Source organism: Podarcis erhardii (assembly GCF_964252035.2).
Source record: "Podarcis erhardii genome assembly, chromosome: 14".
Classification (NCBI taxonomy): Eukaryota; Metazoa; Chordata; class Lepidosauria; order Squamata; family Lacertidae; genus Podarcis; species Podarcis erhardii.
In genome coordinates this window covers 22,756,628-22,773,535 of record NC_138503.1, presented here as the reverse complement: position 1 = coordinate 22,773,535, position 16,908 = coordinate 22,756,628, and the positions used below count along the sequence as shown (strand labels likewise).

General features: G+C 41.3%; 1 protein-coding gene across 4 annotated transcripts in view; it reads right to left on the bottom strand.

Annotated features, from left to right (window-relative positions):
* Positions 1–16,908, bottom strand: part of LOC309328800 (protein FAM169B-like) — a 53,945-nt gene that overhangs the window by 12,941 nt on the left and 24,096 nt on the right. For all 4 annotated transcript variants that reach the window (XR_014150860.1, XM_081839184.1, XM_081839183.1 and 1 more), the window contains 5 exons: positions 13,137–13,222; positions 10,123–10,297; positions 4,650–4,832; positions 2,419–2,547; positions 221–297 (listed from right to left, as the gene is read on the bottom strand). Coding sequence is in view for 3 of the 4 variants with exons in the window: in XM_081839184.1 (XP_081695310.1) it covers positions 221–297; positions 2,419–2,547; positions 4,650–4,832; positions 10,123–10,297; positions 13,137–13,222 (650 nt within the window). In the remaining variant the exon portion in view is untranslated. The remainder of the gene's footprint in view (positions 1–220; positions 298–2,418; positions 2,548–4,649; positions 4,833–10,122; positions 10,298–13,136; positions 13,223–16,908) is intronic.

The following is a 16,908-nucleotide window of genomic DNA, read 5'->3' as shown; positions in this document are numbered from 1 at the left end:
ATGAATAATATTAGCCAATTGTTCATGTGTCTCAATTAAAGAAAAGACAAATTTCTTTATATGACTAATTACAATAGTCATATAAATCAGTGGCCTAGCACTAAAACCCCAGCCTTGACTGTGGGCGACAAGTTCCCCTGTTCAGGCCTCCTGCTAAAATAATCAGGATTTCAGCAGTTATGAAAAACCAGATTATAAAGTAACTAATTCATCAGCGCACCTGATTCATCCGCCCTTCATCTGATTGCCCAGGTTCATCATTTTGAAGCCTCTTCATGTAGCAGCTCACATCCGACTCTAGAGTGGCACAATCCATTTCCCAGGGCAAAATCATAATAGAAGGAGGTTAGTAGCTCTTCCATGGCAACAGGTATTGCATTTTATTTTATAAAAAGAACACATATGCAATTGCAACCACAACCCATATCCAGCTGTGATGACCTGGCCATCTTGTTACATGGTGGACTCGCAGAAAGTAAAAGTAGCCTTCTTCAACTTGGCTGGGCCATCTGGGCCTGATAGGAGTTGTAGTCCAAAACATTTGGAGTGAACCAGGTTGAGGAAGGCTGAGTTCGAGACTATCTGTTGCTTAACTTGCAAGCAATTTGCTTGAGCTTCTAAGCAACATATTGACAAATACACACTGTTCATGGTATTAGTTTTGACCTTTAAACCTAAATGTGTTAGGGTCAGGTTACTAAGATAAATCTGCTTCAGATATCTTTCTCTCTGCTCCTTCACTTTCATAGGCTTACATGAACGTTTGGGGGAGGGATTCTGAAAGCAGAAAGAATTTTAAAACTGAATTAATTAAATAGTTAATTTAATTAACTAGACATTATTGTATATGTGATGGTTCACAACCTAGGCAAACCCATTTGTATGCATAATTAAGGCTGAAATCCTAAGCACTCTTACCTGGGAACAAGCCTCACTGCATACAGTGGGACTTCATTTTGAATAAACATATCAAGGATTGATTGCACAGTAAAAACTCTCCACATTCTGTCTAGGGTGCTATTTTACAAGTTCGCCACTAGATGCAGCTAGTGCTGCAACACGTAAAACTAGATTTCAGTTTGTGGGGTGGAGGTGAGGGCTTTTCGGGAACATATTAGAATTCCTACAACATTACATAAAGAATATCACTTCATGCAATGCCATCAAGGCATGGATTTCTGTTCACAGTAGTAGAAGCTTTCCTCTCATCAGTTTAAACTCAGCTGTATCTAAGATTTTGCAGCCACTTAAGAGGTATTAAGGGTGGGTTAAGCCACAGAGCCTAGGACTTGCCAATCAGAAGGTCGGCAGTTCAAATCCCCGCGACGGGGTGAGCTCCCATTGCTCGGCCCCTGCTCCTGCCAACCTAGCAGTTCGAAAGCATGTAAAAGTGCAAGTAGATAAATAGGTACCACTCCGGCAGGAAGGTAAAAGGCGTTTCCGTGCACTGCTCTGGTTCGCCAGAAGTGGCTTAGTCATGCTGGCCACATGACCCGGAAGCTGTATGCTGGCTCCCTCGGCCAATAAAGCGAGATGAGTGCCGCAACCCCAGAGTCGGCCATGACTGGACCTAATGGTCAGGGGTCCCTTTACCCTTAAGAGGTATTAAGTGAAACAGAAATATATACATCCCTAAATAAACCAACAACATATTACACACGAGGTATCTCATGCTTGCCTTTGGGACACTGAGCTGTTCTTGTTGGCATCTGTTTGTCTCGAGAGATAATGGAGTGTGCCTCTGGGGGTGAAGGCAAACTGCTATGTAAGCAGCATCGACATGGCTTCCCTGGGGCACAAGCATGGAGGTCCTAGGCTGCCCAGATTATAAGATCCATCTCGGATGTTTAGAGCAAACAACAGCCAAGGGAGGCCCAATTTGGACTGGGTTCCCAATGCCTGCTACTTGTTTAAAACACACAGTCATGCAGTTGCTAATTGCATGAATGAACGGTGTCCTGTCTAGTTTGGTCCTTATTCATACACTTATAGGTCCTACAGAATTAGTCAATTGACTCTAGCACGCCTAACACAGAGAAAAATCCCACAAGAACAAGGAAGGGGTTAAACTGGAGGTCAAGGATCCCATGTTAGACAAGGCAGGGATCCATGTAGTGATTCCAGCTCTGGATGAATTTATGATCAGTGCTCTAGATGAGACCACCGGCTGACCAGAAGAGCAGCAGAATGTTCAGTTCTGATTCAGTGTAGGCTAGTTTTTTTGTCCCCAACCCCACAGACTAACCATCACAGGTTCTGTATCATCTTTCTGTACCAGTTACAGAAAGCAGCTCCGAATTCTGACTTAACACACCACTTAAACATCGCCCAGAAAATCCTCCTCAGTTTTACCTTCGCCCATTAAGCTTAAAATTAACAGATGTGATGCAGCGCAGCCCTCACTGCTCTTTAACTCACTTTTCTGAAGCTTTTGTTCCATCTGAATCTTCAGCCAGATACTAACACGCTGGCTCCAGTCTCCCGGGGCTTCTACTTCCCACAGTCGAGACTGTTCCTCTGGATGGGTCTCCAAGAATCTCTGACAAACTAAGCAGGAAAGTTGACTTGTTCAAGGTGAAACAAGTAGAAACTAAGAATTACTAAGAATGCCTACTATCTTAACCTGCCCTCCCGTAACTATTAATATTATTACATATTATTTATAAAGTGCCAAACACTGTACTAGACACTGTACTCATTAAAAGCAAATGCAGTGGTACCTCGGGTTATGTACTTAATTCATTCCAGAAGTCCGTTCTTAACCTGAAACTGTTCTTAACCTGAAGCACCACTTTAGCTAATGGCGCCTTCTGCTGCCACCACGCCACCGGAGCACGATTTCTGTTCTCATCCTGAAGCAAAGTTCTTAACCCAAGGTACTATTTCTGGGTTGGCGGAGTCTGTAACCTGAAGCGTATGTAACCTGAAGCGTATGTAACCTGAAGCGTATGTAACCCGAGATACCACTGTATATACAAATACATTTTGAAAAATGAGCAAGTTTCGTTGCAGGACTTGAAACACATTAATTATTATTTATTTATTTATTTATTTATTTATTTATTTATTTATACCCCGCCCATCTGGCTGGGTTTCCCCAGCCACTCTGGGCGGCTTCCAACTGAATATTAAAAACAGTACAGCATCAGACATTAAAAACTTCCCTAAAGAGGGCTGCCTTCAGTTGTCTTTTAAAAGTAAAATAGTTGTTTATTGCCTTGACATCTGCTGGGAGGGCGTTCCACAGGGCAGGTGCCACTACCAAGAAGGCCCTCTGTCTGGTTCCCTGTAACCTTACTTCTTGCACTGAGGGAACCGCCAGAAGGCCCTCAGCGCTCAGTTAAATAAGGACTGAATACACCACCCATTATATACAGGCCTCTTAACTGCTACTGCATCCTAGCCAGCAGTGCAGTTCAGTAAGTTTCAATTCTGGACTTAAGAGTCTTAGTGGGGGTTCCTTAGATGGCAAACTACATGACTTCATTGACTTCAAAATATAGTAAGCTACAGTTGCTGTGTTTGAACGGCCTCCTGTTTATTCGGAACAGAAGAAGAACCTTGCTGGATCAGACCAGAGGTCTGTTTAGTTCAGTATCCTGTTTGTACAGTGGCCAACCAGATGCTTATAGGAAGTCTGTCCCCAAGTTCTATTTTTATAAGATAGTGAGATAAACTTTTCTCTGTCTACTTTATGACCTCTATCATGTCTCCTCTTGTCTCAAAATAACACCTCAAAATTTCATTTAGAATTTTGTATCAAGCAAGTTAAGGAAATTCTATTTTCTCTTGGGATGGACTTGCACTGCTCTACAGATTGCATGAGACAAAGTGGGGAAATCTATCATTTTACATATGTAATGGACCATTACAGAACAACAATTTGAGTATTTTTATTTATATCTGAGCATTTGGAGCAGTCTGAAAGAATGTAAAGATCAGTCTGGGAATTCTGAAGTTTCTTGTGCAACAATTAGTTCTATAACAATGTTTGGAAACCAGTGAGCAGCCTTGTCAAAAAGAGCTTATTTATGTCTTCCGCTCAAACTGAGTGGTTTTTTTTTACAGCAGTGTCTGGGGCCTTTTTTTTTTTTTAATAAAAAAAAATTAAGGGCTTGCCTCAGTAGATGCTGCACAGCTGTTTATAATGAGAAGTAACTCAATAGACTTGGCCTCACATCATACCATTTTCAATAAGGACAAGTTAAAATAGATTGTATTGGTTTGATGAAAGAATGCACTATTGAGATTAAAGCCTAGGAACCACCAATACCATCTCATTTATGTATTTATTTCACACCTAAATGTATACCACAGACTTCTTGTCTTCCAACTTTTGCAGCCACACCCTGAAATGAACTGCTGATCTAAACCAAAATAATCCCTGGGGCCTAGCCCTCCCATAAAGTGACGTATCGTTTATGACATTAGATAACACAAAACATGCTAGTTGTTTGTTGAAATTCTGACCGTACATTAATGTTTTCATAGCAGAGTGGATGCACATTCATGTGAGAGATTTCTGCCTGCAAAATAAAATCACTTAAAATATACAAAATATTATAGATACACAGGCAGAAAGCCTCTTTATGCTTCCTACAAACCATCATGACCTTTTAAGCCAAATGTTTCTAAACCAAGTCATTTACCTTGGTACATGACAGCAGAAACAGGACAGCTGAGTCCCAGGGCAACTTCAGCTGCAAATGTCTGACAAAAATCATGCAGCATTTTCATACCAACTCCACCTCTTCTAAACTTTTTTCGGACAAACATTGTGTCCAGAACTGGGAGCATGTAGCATTGGCTGGAGTACCCATCACACAGGCTTCCTGGAAGCAGAAAACAACATTGCCTGTAATTAAACTGAATTCCAAACACAGCTCATGAATGAGTTTATTAAAATCACTATGAAGCTGTAGACAGAAAGCTGGATTTAAAACCATGCAGCTCGCTGGGTGGACTAGTATAAACACCAAGAAACTGCCCTTTAGACTCCAGCTCAAAACACAGCTCTGGTTCCAGGCTGCAGCTCCTGTAATAGATGGGAAGGATCCTGAGTTGGAAAAGCCCCATCCCAGGTCTGGATTCTGTGACCTTGACCTGGCTCTGACATATGGCCAAAGAGCAGTATTTCCATATGAAATATATCACAGCAGCGTTCTCTCTCTCTGTGGTTTTTGAAAATCAATGTGTACATAATACACAGTATACCGTATTTCTTCCTATTATACAACAGGCTGATTCTTCTTACTCCTACTACTTTTTGAAAAATGCTGCTCACACACAACACTGACTGCCAATCAGCTACTGGGCCATGTTCAAGATCTTGTTAACATATAAAACCCTGAAGAACTTGGGACCAGGTTACTTGAAAGACTGCCTGACTGCCCCCATGTAGATCTGTAAGATCACTTAGTTCACCTGGGGAAACTCTTTATGTGGCACAGCACCCTACAGAGTATCATAGGGTGGTGACCCAGAAGCAGGAATTATCAGTTGTTGCCCCTGTACTGTGGAATACCTTCCCCTCTGTCATATGTGAAGTAGCAACTGTCAGTGGTTTCAGGTATCTCGTAAAAAACGTATCTTTTTGCCCAGGCTTTTGCATCCTGTTCTGCATGTCTGAACCTTCTGAATTCCTGTTTTATTTGCTTTATGTTTGCTGTTTCACTGGTTTTAGGCTGTGTTTCTGTTTTAGTGTTTAGTTTTTTCAAACACTTAAGAGATTTCTGAAATATTAAGGAGTATAAAAATGCTTTTAAAAAAGGAATGAACATAGACCCTTTCAGGCCTATTAACAGCTAAAATCAGACCCAAACAACATGTGACCCCTTCATGCCCATCAGAGCCACAACTCCCCTCCTGTTTTGCTGCAATCACACACACAGCTGATCACAAAACAAGTATTGTGAACAATGTTGAGCTTGGTGGATGACATGTTCTGCAGGCCCAGCTAAATTGGGAGCTCATGGTTTCAGAGAAGCAAGCTCCCATTTCTTCCCTTGATCTCACAGGCAGGTTAACTGGCAACCATGTTATCCTTCAAGACCAGCCACGAATAGCATCATCTTCTCTTTTCTGTTCCATTTATGAGGACAGCCCAGTTATTTGAATGTCCAAGAATCCTGCTGCATAAGGCTCCCTTAGGGTGGGACTCATTGCCCTCCAATTACTCATAAGATCAAGCATATGGGCACAGCTAATAAAAGCATTAGGCCCCTGCGTGAGCCAAGAAACCCAGCACATCCTGGACTGGCCGGCAGCCCGGCAGAGATGTCAGATTCTGGCAACATGAGCCCATTCATTTTGGGATGCTGACAAAGGTTTTGCTTCAAGATCTGCAATAGCCTTAAAAGGGGACTGTAGAATTGCTAGCAGGCTCACCAATCCTGTTGTCATCCTATAGAGTTTCTTACTATTTCACTTCTTAATTTGATAGAATCTTGCAAACACCTGGAATAAGGTTGGGGAGCTAAAGGATCAGCTCAATTAAATCAGCTCAATTAAACAGTTGATCATCCTGCTTTAGGAACCTCAGGCCAAGGATGAAATGTGGTTCCTCTGGGCCTCTCTGTTCAGCCCTTGGGACTCTTTCCCTAGGCCACACTCCTCACTGGCCTTGCTTCACATCCTGTTGAGTGTTTTCTTCTGGCTAAAATGCACCCTTGAGTTCTGATAATCTTCTTGCTTTTCTGGAGGGAGATTACATTCCTTCGATGGAGTTACATTCCTTCTAAACAGTTACATTCCTTCTAAAGGAGTAGGAATGTAGCTTGAGGTGCTTCTGGATACAACTTTGTCATTGGAGACCCAAGTGACCTCAGTGGCTGGGAGCACCTTTTATCATCTGTCATATTCACTAGCTACAACTGTATTTGGAAAACGATAACTTAGACACCATCATCCATGCACTGGTACCCTTAAGACTTGATTACTGCAATGCACTCTGCGTGGGGCTGCCTTTGGCCCTGGTCCAGATGCTCCAGCTGGTGCAGGATGCAGCAGCTAGACTGCTGACTGGGCAGGCAGCCAAGAGCATGTGACACTTCTGTTAAAACATCTGCATTGGAATTGCAGAGTTTGGAGAAAATGAAGGATAAAGTGCGAGACTGGTTACACTACGCTCAGATTAAAGAAGTCTTTAAAAATGACAAAAAGCTAGGGTTCCAGGTGGAGAAATCGAAATTGGAAACAGAACTGTTAGAACCTAAGACTAAGGTACTTTCAAGAATGTATAACTTGCTGTTAAAATGGAACACACAAGATGAAATGGTTAAATCGGCTATGATAAAGTGGGCACAGGATATTGGGTATAATATCATGTTTGAGGACTGGGAAAGGTTGTGGACCACTGGGTTGAACTTCACTGCATGTAATGCTTTGAAGGAAAATGCAATGAAAATGATATATAGATGGTACATGACCCCAGTTAAACTTGCCAAAATATACCATTTGTCTGATAACAAATGCTGGAAATGTAAAGGAAATGAAGGAACATTCTTTCACCTCTGGTGGACGTGCCCTAGAGTGAAGGCTTTCTGGGAAATGATATATAATGAGTTGAAAAAGGTATTTAAGTATACCTTCCCTAAGAAACCAGAGGCCTTCCTCCTGGGTATTGTCGGCGAGAGGGTGATAAAGAAGGACAGAACTTTTTCCCTGTATGCAACAACGGCAGCAAGGATACTCATCGCTAAGCATTGGAAAACTCAAGATCTACCCACACTGGAAGAATGGCAGATGCAACTGATAGACTATATGGAATTGGCTGAGATGACCGGCAGAATCCGAGACCTGGGAGAGGAGAAGGTTGAAGAAGACTGGAAGAAATTTAAGATTTATTTACAAAAATACTGTAATTTGGTTGAATGTTAAGAAGGATGCTAGATCATAAATAATTGAGCACCACTAAATTAGATGGAATTAGGATGATAAGTGAGATGAGGAAAATATAAATCTTTTGGAGAATTATTAGATTATATTTAAATGAGCGGGACATAAGAACGCAAACAAGATGATAAATTGCTGGTAAAAATCTACAATGATGTAAGTGGGAGCGGGAGACGTGAGGGAGTCCAAAGAAGCTATGAAACTATGTTATGATACATGTTATATTGTTTATTTTTTTTGCATTTGTATTTAAAAATCTTAATAAATATTTTTTTTAAAAAAAAAACATCTGCATTGGCTGCCCATATCCTACCAGTCCAGGTTAAAGGTTCTTGGGTTGATACAAACACTGAACAACTGGGGTACAAGATGCCCTAAGGCCTGCCTCAGCCCTTACATCCCAACGCAATCACTTTGTACACATTTTAAAGACACCCCACTCACTAATGCTGAATGTGCAGCTGACAAGGGCACAACACACCGTTGGGCATATCAGAATCAGAAGGCATGGCAACTGAGCACATTCCTGCTCCCCAACACATAGTCACTGAATTGAAAGGAAGGGGAGAGGTGGTATGACGACTTCTCTTACTCTCTGGGTGTACACACTGAGTGTTATGGGCAAGGGAAATGACAAGCGGAGTCAACGGATGCCATCACAGAAGACAGTCTTTGTGAAGTCTGCTTCTTCAGGGCCTTTAATCTGTTTGGTTAGGTCACGCATGCTAAATGACTAACCTGTGAGCCAGCAGAATGGTAAACAGCAATTACAAGGGCAGAGAAAAGAGACAGCCATTAACGCTCTCAAACATCCAAAAGCTCAGGAAAAGCCCAACCCCATCCTGCCCCACATCTGAAAGACTCAAACCAAACAAAATTGCACATTCCAGTTAGTTCCCTGATTAACAAGCTGGCTTGGCAGACGCTTGTCCAGAGAGACCTTCTGCAGACAGAGTCCTTGTGTAACAGGAGAGAATGTTTCTGCTGAATGGTACCCAAAGTCAACCCATTGTGTGATTTGTGTACAGACACACACACACGCCTACACAAAACCCAAAAGAGAGAGCAAAATCTCCAGCTTCAAATAAAACTAAGAAGGCATGGCTTGGTGTGTGTGTGTAGATATACACACACAAACAAAAACACATTGTATATTTGTTTAGCTTTGTATCTAATGCAAAAATAAAAATGCATGCATTAGTAGAAAGAGACAGAAAGAAAAGATGGCACTTGGAATCTGATGGAACCGCTATAGCCATCTAAACCAAGCCCCCTACCCTCTGCCAGCAGGGGAAACAAAAACCCAGAGAGAAGGTAAATGGAATGGAGTATCCTGAAAAGGGTATGGATGACTGACCAGCTGAAACCCTGCATAGCTGCCCATCAACTAATATTCCCAGGGAGGTGTAAGAATAAAACAATTAAAAATACATCATATACTATGTTCTATGACAAGACTGCTGTTTCTTTATACACACTTTGCATCAGCTCCTCTTGCTAGTTAGTTGAGGAAGCAGAAGTCAACATCCTCCTCAAGCTCCTTTTGCTATCCCAACCAAAGCACTCAAGAGAGATCTCTGTATCAAGAAACAATCTTTTAACAATTAGCTCACACAGTTAGCTAAGGAATGAATGGCTAGCCAGTAGCTGCACTATGAATTATAAAGAAAAGCCAAAGAACCACAACACATGTTCTTAAAACAAATTGTAATATATCCAAGCCTTTAACAATTTTCGAAGACCGGCTACATTAAGATCAGCGGCAGGGATTGTGTGACTATAGCGATGTTGTTGGACTGCAACTCCCATCAGCTCCAGCTAATGGTAAGGGTGATGGGTGTTGGAGTCCTGCAAGGGCCACACACTCCCTATCTAAATAGGGTTTAGATAACCCTGTTTTGGGATTATTAAGTCAATATATGTTTTGCCCAAGCAAACAGCCCACTTGCAATCTAACCCAGAAGTCTCCAATTAACAACTTACCAGGTTCAGAAAAACCCAGCATTTTCAAACATAGTTTAAAGTTGGTTTAAGGTCCTGGCTTGTTACAACGCTGGTGGGCCACAGTTTCTCAGTTTGCATGAAGGGGAAAACCAGGAGTAATTGGAGACTTCTGGCTCTGGTTGTTGTGAATATTAAGCTGAGATAGGATTCTCCAAACCAAGCCAACCATCTAAAATGGTGCCCTTCATTTTCCTCAGTATGCCTGCATTAATAAAACAAGTGTACCTTTCACTTTTACGGTGTAAAAGGCAGCTGCATCTCCACTCCTCCAAAATATTTTGGCACACTCTTTCTCAGAATGAGGCACAAAGAGCACATCGTGAGTCAAACTCCTCTCTAGCATTCCAAAAATAATGACATTAAGCACAAAGAGGACAATTCTTTCTTCAAATGTCTGGACCTTACAAAACAAATAGGGGCAGGGGAGGGAAGAAAATAAGAGAAATCAAAACATTCTGGTTCCCAGTAAAAGTGCTTTACATTTGTTGGTGTTGGTGATTTGTGTGATGTTAAAATGTCTAAGGAGGTAAGGTCAGCAGGATGACAAATTTGCCCAAATATATAAGATTTGCACAGGAAATATTCCCAGATTACACATTGTGTAATAAATATGGTTGGAAAACAAGTAAGATTATGACAGAGGGAATCAGGAAAAAAACTGCTGGAAAAGGTGGTTAGGAAGAATTCTGAATTCTTCTTTTTATCTTTTTTTATAATGCTTTTTTACTGGCTTCTATGTTATACCACTGTTTTATGAAACCATTTTATTGCCTTTTGGTTGTACTTTTGTATGCCACTTAGAGATTTTTAAATATTAAGCAATTTAAGTACTTTTAAATATATAAAACACAAAACAAACTAATTTGCTCTAAAGTTATCAGACATTTGCACATAATAGACTTACTGTATTAAATCAGTTGGGGAATATGTAAAATAAAGAGTTAGTCAGAGAGGTATGTCAAACGGCATTAAAATTAAGAGGAAAGCACAGGAAGAATTTTAGATGAGAGAAATCCCTTTAAACAAGAACTCCATAAAATAAATGCAATTTATGTTTAAATGGTCCAAGACAGAAGGCATTTGTAAAAGGGTGTGTAAGTAACACACTGTGCCAAAGGTTAATAAGGCTGGCTCTTCGCAACAGATGGCCAATCAAGCAGCGCTAATGGTGAAGGGCTATTATTGAAAATGAAATAACTCCGTTATCTGATTGTCTTGCCTAGTACCTGGCCAAAGGAGGCAAAGTGGACAAAAATGGAAAAGGACAAACCAGCAGATAAATGGAAATGGGGCTGAGGAAGATTACTCGTTTTTATAATGTGTGGAACGTGGGGGCATGGATGGCAATGGGGAAAGTTGAATTATCCATGGAAAAGCATTTAGAAAGATGCACCCTGAAAGGGCAGAAATGCCTACAGAGTTGTGTGTTTGCATATATATATGTATATACCATATTTTTAGCTCTATAAGACGCACTTTTTCCCTTCTAAAAAGTAAGGGAAAATGTGTGTGTGTCTTATGGAGCGAATGCAGGCTGCGCAGCTAAGCCCAAAGCCAGAACAGGGAGACAGAGCGCTGCGCAGCGCTCCGTCTTGCTGTTCTAGCTTGGGGTTACCTGTGCAAAGCCTCCGCAAGGCAGCGGGGTGAAGGCACACACCCTAATCTTCCTCTAAGGTCATAGCTGCTTCAGGCCAAAATACACATGATATGTAGTTTGGATCCATTGCTCCGTGTCCGCTTCTCTGGAGCAGCAGAAAACAACCTTTCTCCCTCCTCTACATGACATCCTTTTATATATTTGAACATGGCTATCATATCACCCCTTAACCTCCTCTTCTCCAGGCTAAACATGCCCAGCTCCCTTAGCCGTTCTTCATAAGGCATCGTTTCCAGGCCTTTGACCATTTTGGTTGCCCTCCTCTGGACACGTTCCAGTTTGTCAGTGTCCTTCTTGAACTGTGGTGCCCAGAACTGGACACAGTACTCCAGGTGAGCTCTGACCAGAGCAGAATACAGTGGCACTATTATTATAGTTAAACAGCATCATGAGCCTTCAGAGACCATTCTCTAAGCTCTGGAAGAGGATTGGCTTATTCTTTCCTCCATCTGCACTGCTGACCAACCTCCTGAAGCTGGCATTAGCTCTGCTAGGTACAAAAATACAGGCACAGCACTGTTACCCGAGGAAGACTACTCCCCCAGCACAAGTGATGGGATTAAACTGCTCATGGGAATGGGGTCGAAATTTAACAGAAACAAAAAGAGATTCCCACATGGCCATGATTTCCAGTCTCAGAACCAGTAGGATGTATCACTGGTTTCAAAGCATCTGACACTCGGTGCACTGTGCACACTGACACTCGGGGAGTTCCTGCTCCAAGCGTGGAGCTGGAAAGACGGTCAGGTGCTCACTTTCATAGTCACACCTGCCTCCCCTGGAATAGGGCGGTCAAAGCCAACGGCAACTGCAAATTATAGCTAAATACCAAGTCTAGTCAAAACTTGTAGATGCCTGGCCCCAGCATTGAAGTTTTGGTGAGATATGTATACATATACTTTGAATTTGAATAAACCAAAGTCCTGTAACCAGTAAAGCGAGATGAGCACCGCAACCCCAGAGTCATCCACGACTGGACCTAACGGTGTCCCTTTACCTTTTATAACCACCTTCAAAGAATGTATGTGAACTAAAAGTATGGGGTGGCATGTGTGCCAGTTCTGCCCCCATGTCTGTCCCCTCCACCCCTAACCTTCCCACACTTAGTAGGAAGGTTGAGGGTGAAGTTGGCAGGAATGGCCACACTAGGGATGGGACTAGCATGCTAAGTCCCGCTACATTTTACTCCCTCCTGTGTTCTCGGAATGCTTTAATAGGGTTTAATTAATCAGAAATGTGCTTATCAACAAACAATTCCATAAATGGTTGACAGTTCTAGCATCAAGGTACCACCAGCATGTGATGAAAACTCAAAAATGCTATGCCTTCAGGAGAGTTTTCAGAGGCAAGAGTTTTGGTCTGTTCCTGCTACTACTCCACACCATTCCAAAATATTCCAATTTCTCTGAAAAGCTAGATATTATGGAAATCAAGTCATGTATAGATTAATGTTTCATATAATCCATTCCATACTGTATCAAGTGGGGGCACTAAGCATCACTACCCTGTTTTAAAAAACCAGCACACAATCAACTGAGACCATCTTGCTGACAGATATAAAGGTTTTTAAGTAAATACCTACCTGTTTCAGCCCCTCCCGGGAATGATCAGCTGTTTTCATTACATCTTCAATAAGCCACCAGGAACTATGCAAATAAATTGCTAATACTAAAAAAGAATGAAATGAAGACGTTTCATTGAAATGGTTGCCACCATGATGCCAAGAGCTCATACAGGGTTTCAGCTGTGCTGTCTTTCTCTTGCTGTTGTCAGTTATTTCCATTATCAACTATTCATCAAACCACCCTTTGTATTGTAGGATCCCAGGGCAGTATACAGATGAAAGAATTCAAATCAATATAAATAAGAAAAGGAAATCACAGCAGCAACTATAGAACCAATTCAGCAGCAGACACAGAATTAACCATACCTAGGTTGGCATTCCTCCCCCCAAATGCCACTGGAAATAGATGTGTTCCTGTTGACAATGGAAAATAATCACCAAGGAAGGCAAAAGAACCTCCCAAAGTATTTATCACCACAGGGAAGACCCTCTTTCAAATCACTTTACAATGGGTCACACCAGTCATGCAGTATAGACATGGGCTTTTTTCTATTTATTTAAAACATTTTATAACACTCTTCCATCAATAATCCAAGGGCAGCTCACAACAATAAAACACAATTCCAAGAAAATTAATGCATTGCAATACATCATAAGCCAATCGACACGCAGACTGGGTATTTACAACCTACAATGGCAGGGTGACCAGGCAGGCCTTTTGCAAGCACCAGGCAAATGTCAATATTCTGTGTTTTTCCAAATTTTGAGATGAAGCTCTCATCCCAAAGCACATACATTTTTTAAAAAAATTATTTTAGGATAAAAGACACATAGAAATGCCTAAAATAGATTACACATTTAAATACAATACATGTTTCAATGTAAAGTTTTGTTCAGATTTTTTAAAACACCCACCTTAACTCAGAAAGAGGCCAAATAAACTTATAGCTGAACACATGCAAAATTGTCATAGACCATCCATTGCTACTTAAAAGTCATCTCCAACACCTTGAAATGAGTACAGAAGACAACAAGGAAATAACGCAAGCAATGTTTTTTTGTTCTTAACTGTCACTTCAATCAAAGAATACTTCCAGAAAGAAAAATACAGTTGTGTGCATCAATGGAAGATCTACATTACTGAGTGAGATAAAACACACCAGGGAACAGAAGCTATACAACATTTAATGGTGGAGGGCAGAATTTATGTACCAGTAGGTGAAATGGAAGAAGTGGTGCATTTCTAACCGCAAAAAGCTTTAACAGGAATGTCATCAATTGCCTATGTTAGCCCCGAGACTGTACAAATGTTCTAATGCACATATATAAGGCTGGTTTCTCTGCACTAGCTCCCAAGTGAGCTTGAAGGGTAAGTGCAATCAGTTAGTTAACCTATAATTTGAATAAATTATTAAAGCATGCACCAAAATGTGTTTACATGCAAGCTGTGAAAGAAAGGGAAAAGGGGAAGCTGCAGATGCATAATTACAACTAGGCCCATTTCATTACATATTTCACACTCCCTTGCAGAGGGTTTTCATGTGTTTTCTTTATGAAGCATGAGCAGCCCACAAAAGGTTGTATCCAATTGTAGCTCTACATAACTCGTTCTGATAGCGCAAGGATATATGCTTGCTCAACAGAACTTTATCTTCTCCACTCCCTGTGCATTGGCTAAATCTGTTCTAGGTTCTCCCCCAAGCCTCTGGAGCAGATTCAGAGAGCGCATGGGGTTTGCACAGAGGGTGGGCATGAAAATACCATTGCCCAAGCATTAATACTTATACTAATAGAATGAGTGCACTGGGTACTGCTCCAGAACTCCATCTTCCCACACTAGCCAAGAAATAGGCAATTAGCAATGGTGAACAAGCACCAGACAAATGGGACAAAAGGAGTCCAACGTCAATGAGAGCTGTGTCGATTTATTAGCAAGCAGAGTTTGGCTCTGCCTAAAGAAACTCTATGCAAAATACATGGAAATGACTTGACTTTTTATGGCACATTTCCTGTGCTATTCAATAATTTAAAGGAAAAGAGGGGAAGTAGTCCAGTAAAGCTGACATAGCAACTGTCACATCATATTGCTTGGATTACTTTGCCTGTACAGATCTCTTTGCGGAAGGAGAGGGAAAGGCTTCTCCATATCCCATATGAAGGTATATTCACCATTAATTTAAAGTGGTGGCTGGTACCCATTGGGACTGCTGTGGCAGAAGGTAAGGAGGCCAATGACAGGCGGAGTCAACTAGGTCTGCCTTTGTCTCCACCCTCCTCCTGCTGCTGCCTGTTGAGGTCCGCAAAGGCAGCACTGAGAATGCAGAGGAGGAGGAAAAGGAAGAGGATAGCCAATGTCATCCACTGGACTGGCTGTAAGAAGGCAGGCAAGTGGGAGTTGACTAAGGACACAGTGTGGTTGGTGGGGCAGTGCCCCGTTCACCCTAATGGACGAGCCTCCACTATTAATATAGTATAATAATATAGTAAACAGATTTTCCCTTAGTGCACTCATGTTCCCATCTAGCCAACTTAAGTCCCCACTTAAGTCCCTTTAGCCCACTTAAGTCCCCACTTAGCCAACCCCACTGAGCCCACTTAAGTCCCCATTTAAGTCTCCTTAGCCCACTCCGGCCCCCTCAAGTTCCATTCAGCCCATTTTGAATACAAAGAAGTCTTACAACACCTTTGTGACCCTCGTTATGGAGAAAGGCATATCAACACCGACACAAAAAACACTGAGAAGAGAGAAGGAAGGGCCTCAAATGCTTTGGACCTGCTTGTGCATTGACATAGGCAGGACCTTCACTCCATTGTTTTAGAAGACTGGTGACAACTTTTTTTCATTTCAGCAAGCCTACCCAGACATACACAGTGTGTATCTGAAGAAGTGTGCATGCACACGAAAGCTCATACCAAGAACTGACTTAGTTGGTCTTTAAGGTGCTACTGGAAGGAATTTGTTTTGTTTTGAAGTGGAAAAGATAAACTTCTTACCTACTGCATGGACTGCAAACTTTTACACCTAGTTTTGTAATTCAGTGTGAAGGTATTATGGCACACAGTGTACCACAGAAGTACAAGGAGAACATTTTGAGTCCAAAACTCATTTATAAGTTTACTCTTCTCCATTACTACAGACTGATGTCAGGAAACAGTTTGTTCTTTTGTTCCCATTTATACCTTATCACAAACCATTACCATCCTGCAATCCTATTAAAGCAGGCTTAAGGGAGATCTCAATTACAAGGTGTCTAGAAACAGTGATAATAAAATATTTGGCGGAAGGCTGTAACTTTGGTTCTCAATGTGGCTCAGTTAGCAAATCTCAAATAATGGCAAATCAGTAGACAATTGAGAGAAACTGTGGAAGAGTTTAGTAATGAAGTAAGACCATGTTTTTAAATTGGGTCGTGGATTAAAATTTAAATATAGGCAAAAATAGGAAGATAAAAGATAGAGAGGGAAATGTTCTCCTGTATTGGTTTGTGTGTATTTCTGCAGAACACAAATATTTGCAGACAAAAAGTTCTTCAGAGCATTTGTTGTGGGAGGGAAGTTAAAAATGGTATACTGGTAATATTTAAGTAAGGATTTGTACAGCAATTCCACAAAGCTCATGAATATTTATGAGAGTGGATACGTTATAGACCCACTGCCAACACCCAAGTTTCAGTTTAAATAGGAAACACATTGTTAAAATGCATTTGCCACGTTTCAAATATTTGTTTCAGTGTTCATTTAAACAGTAGCATAAAGTAATGTTGCTTACCTGCCCACTGACATTGGATCT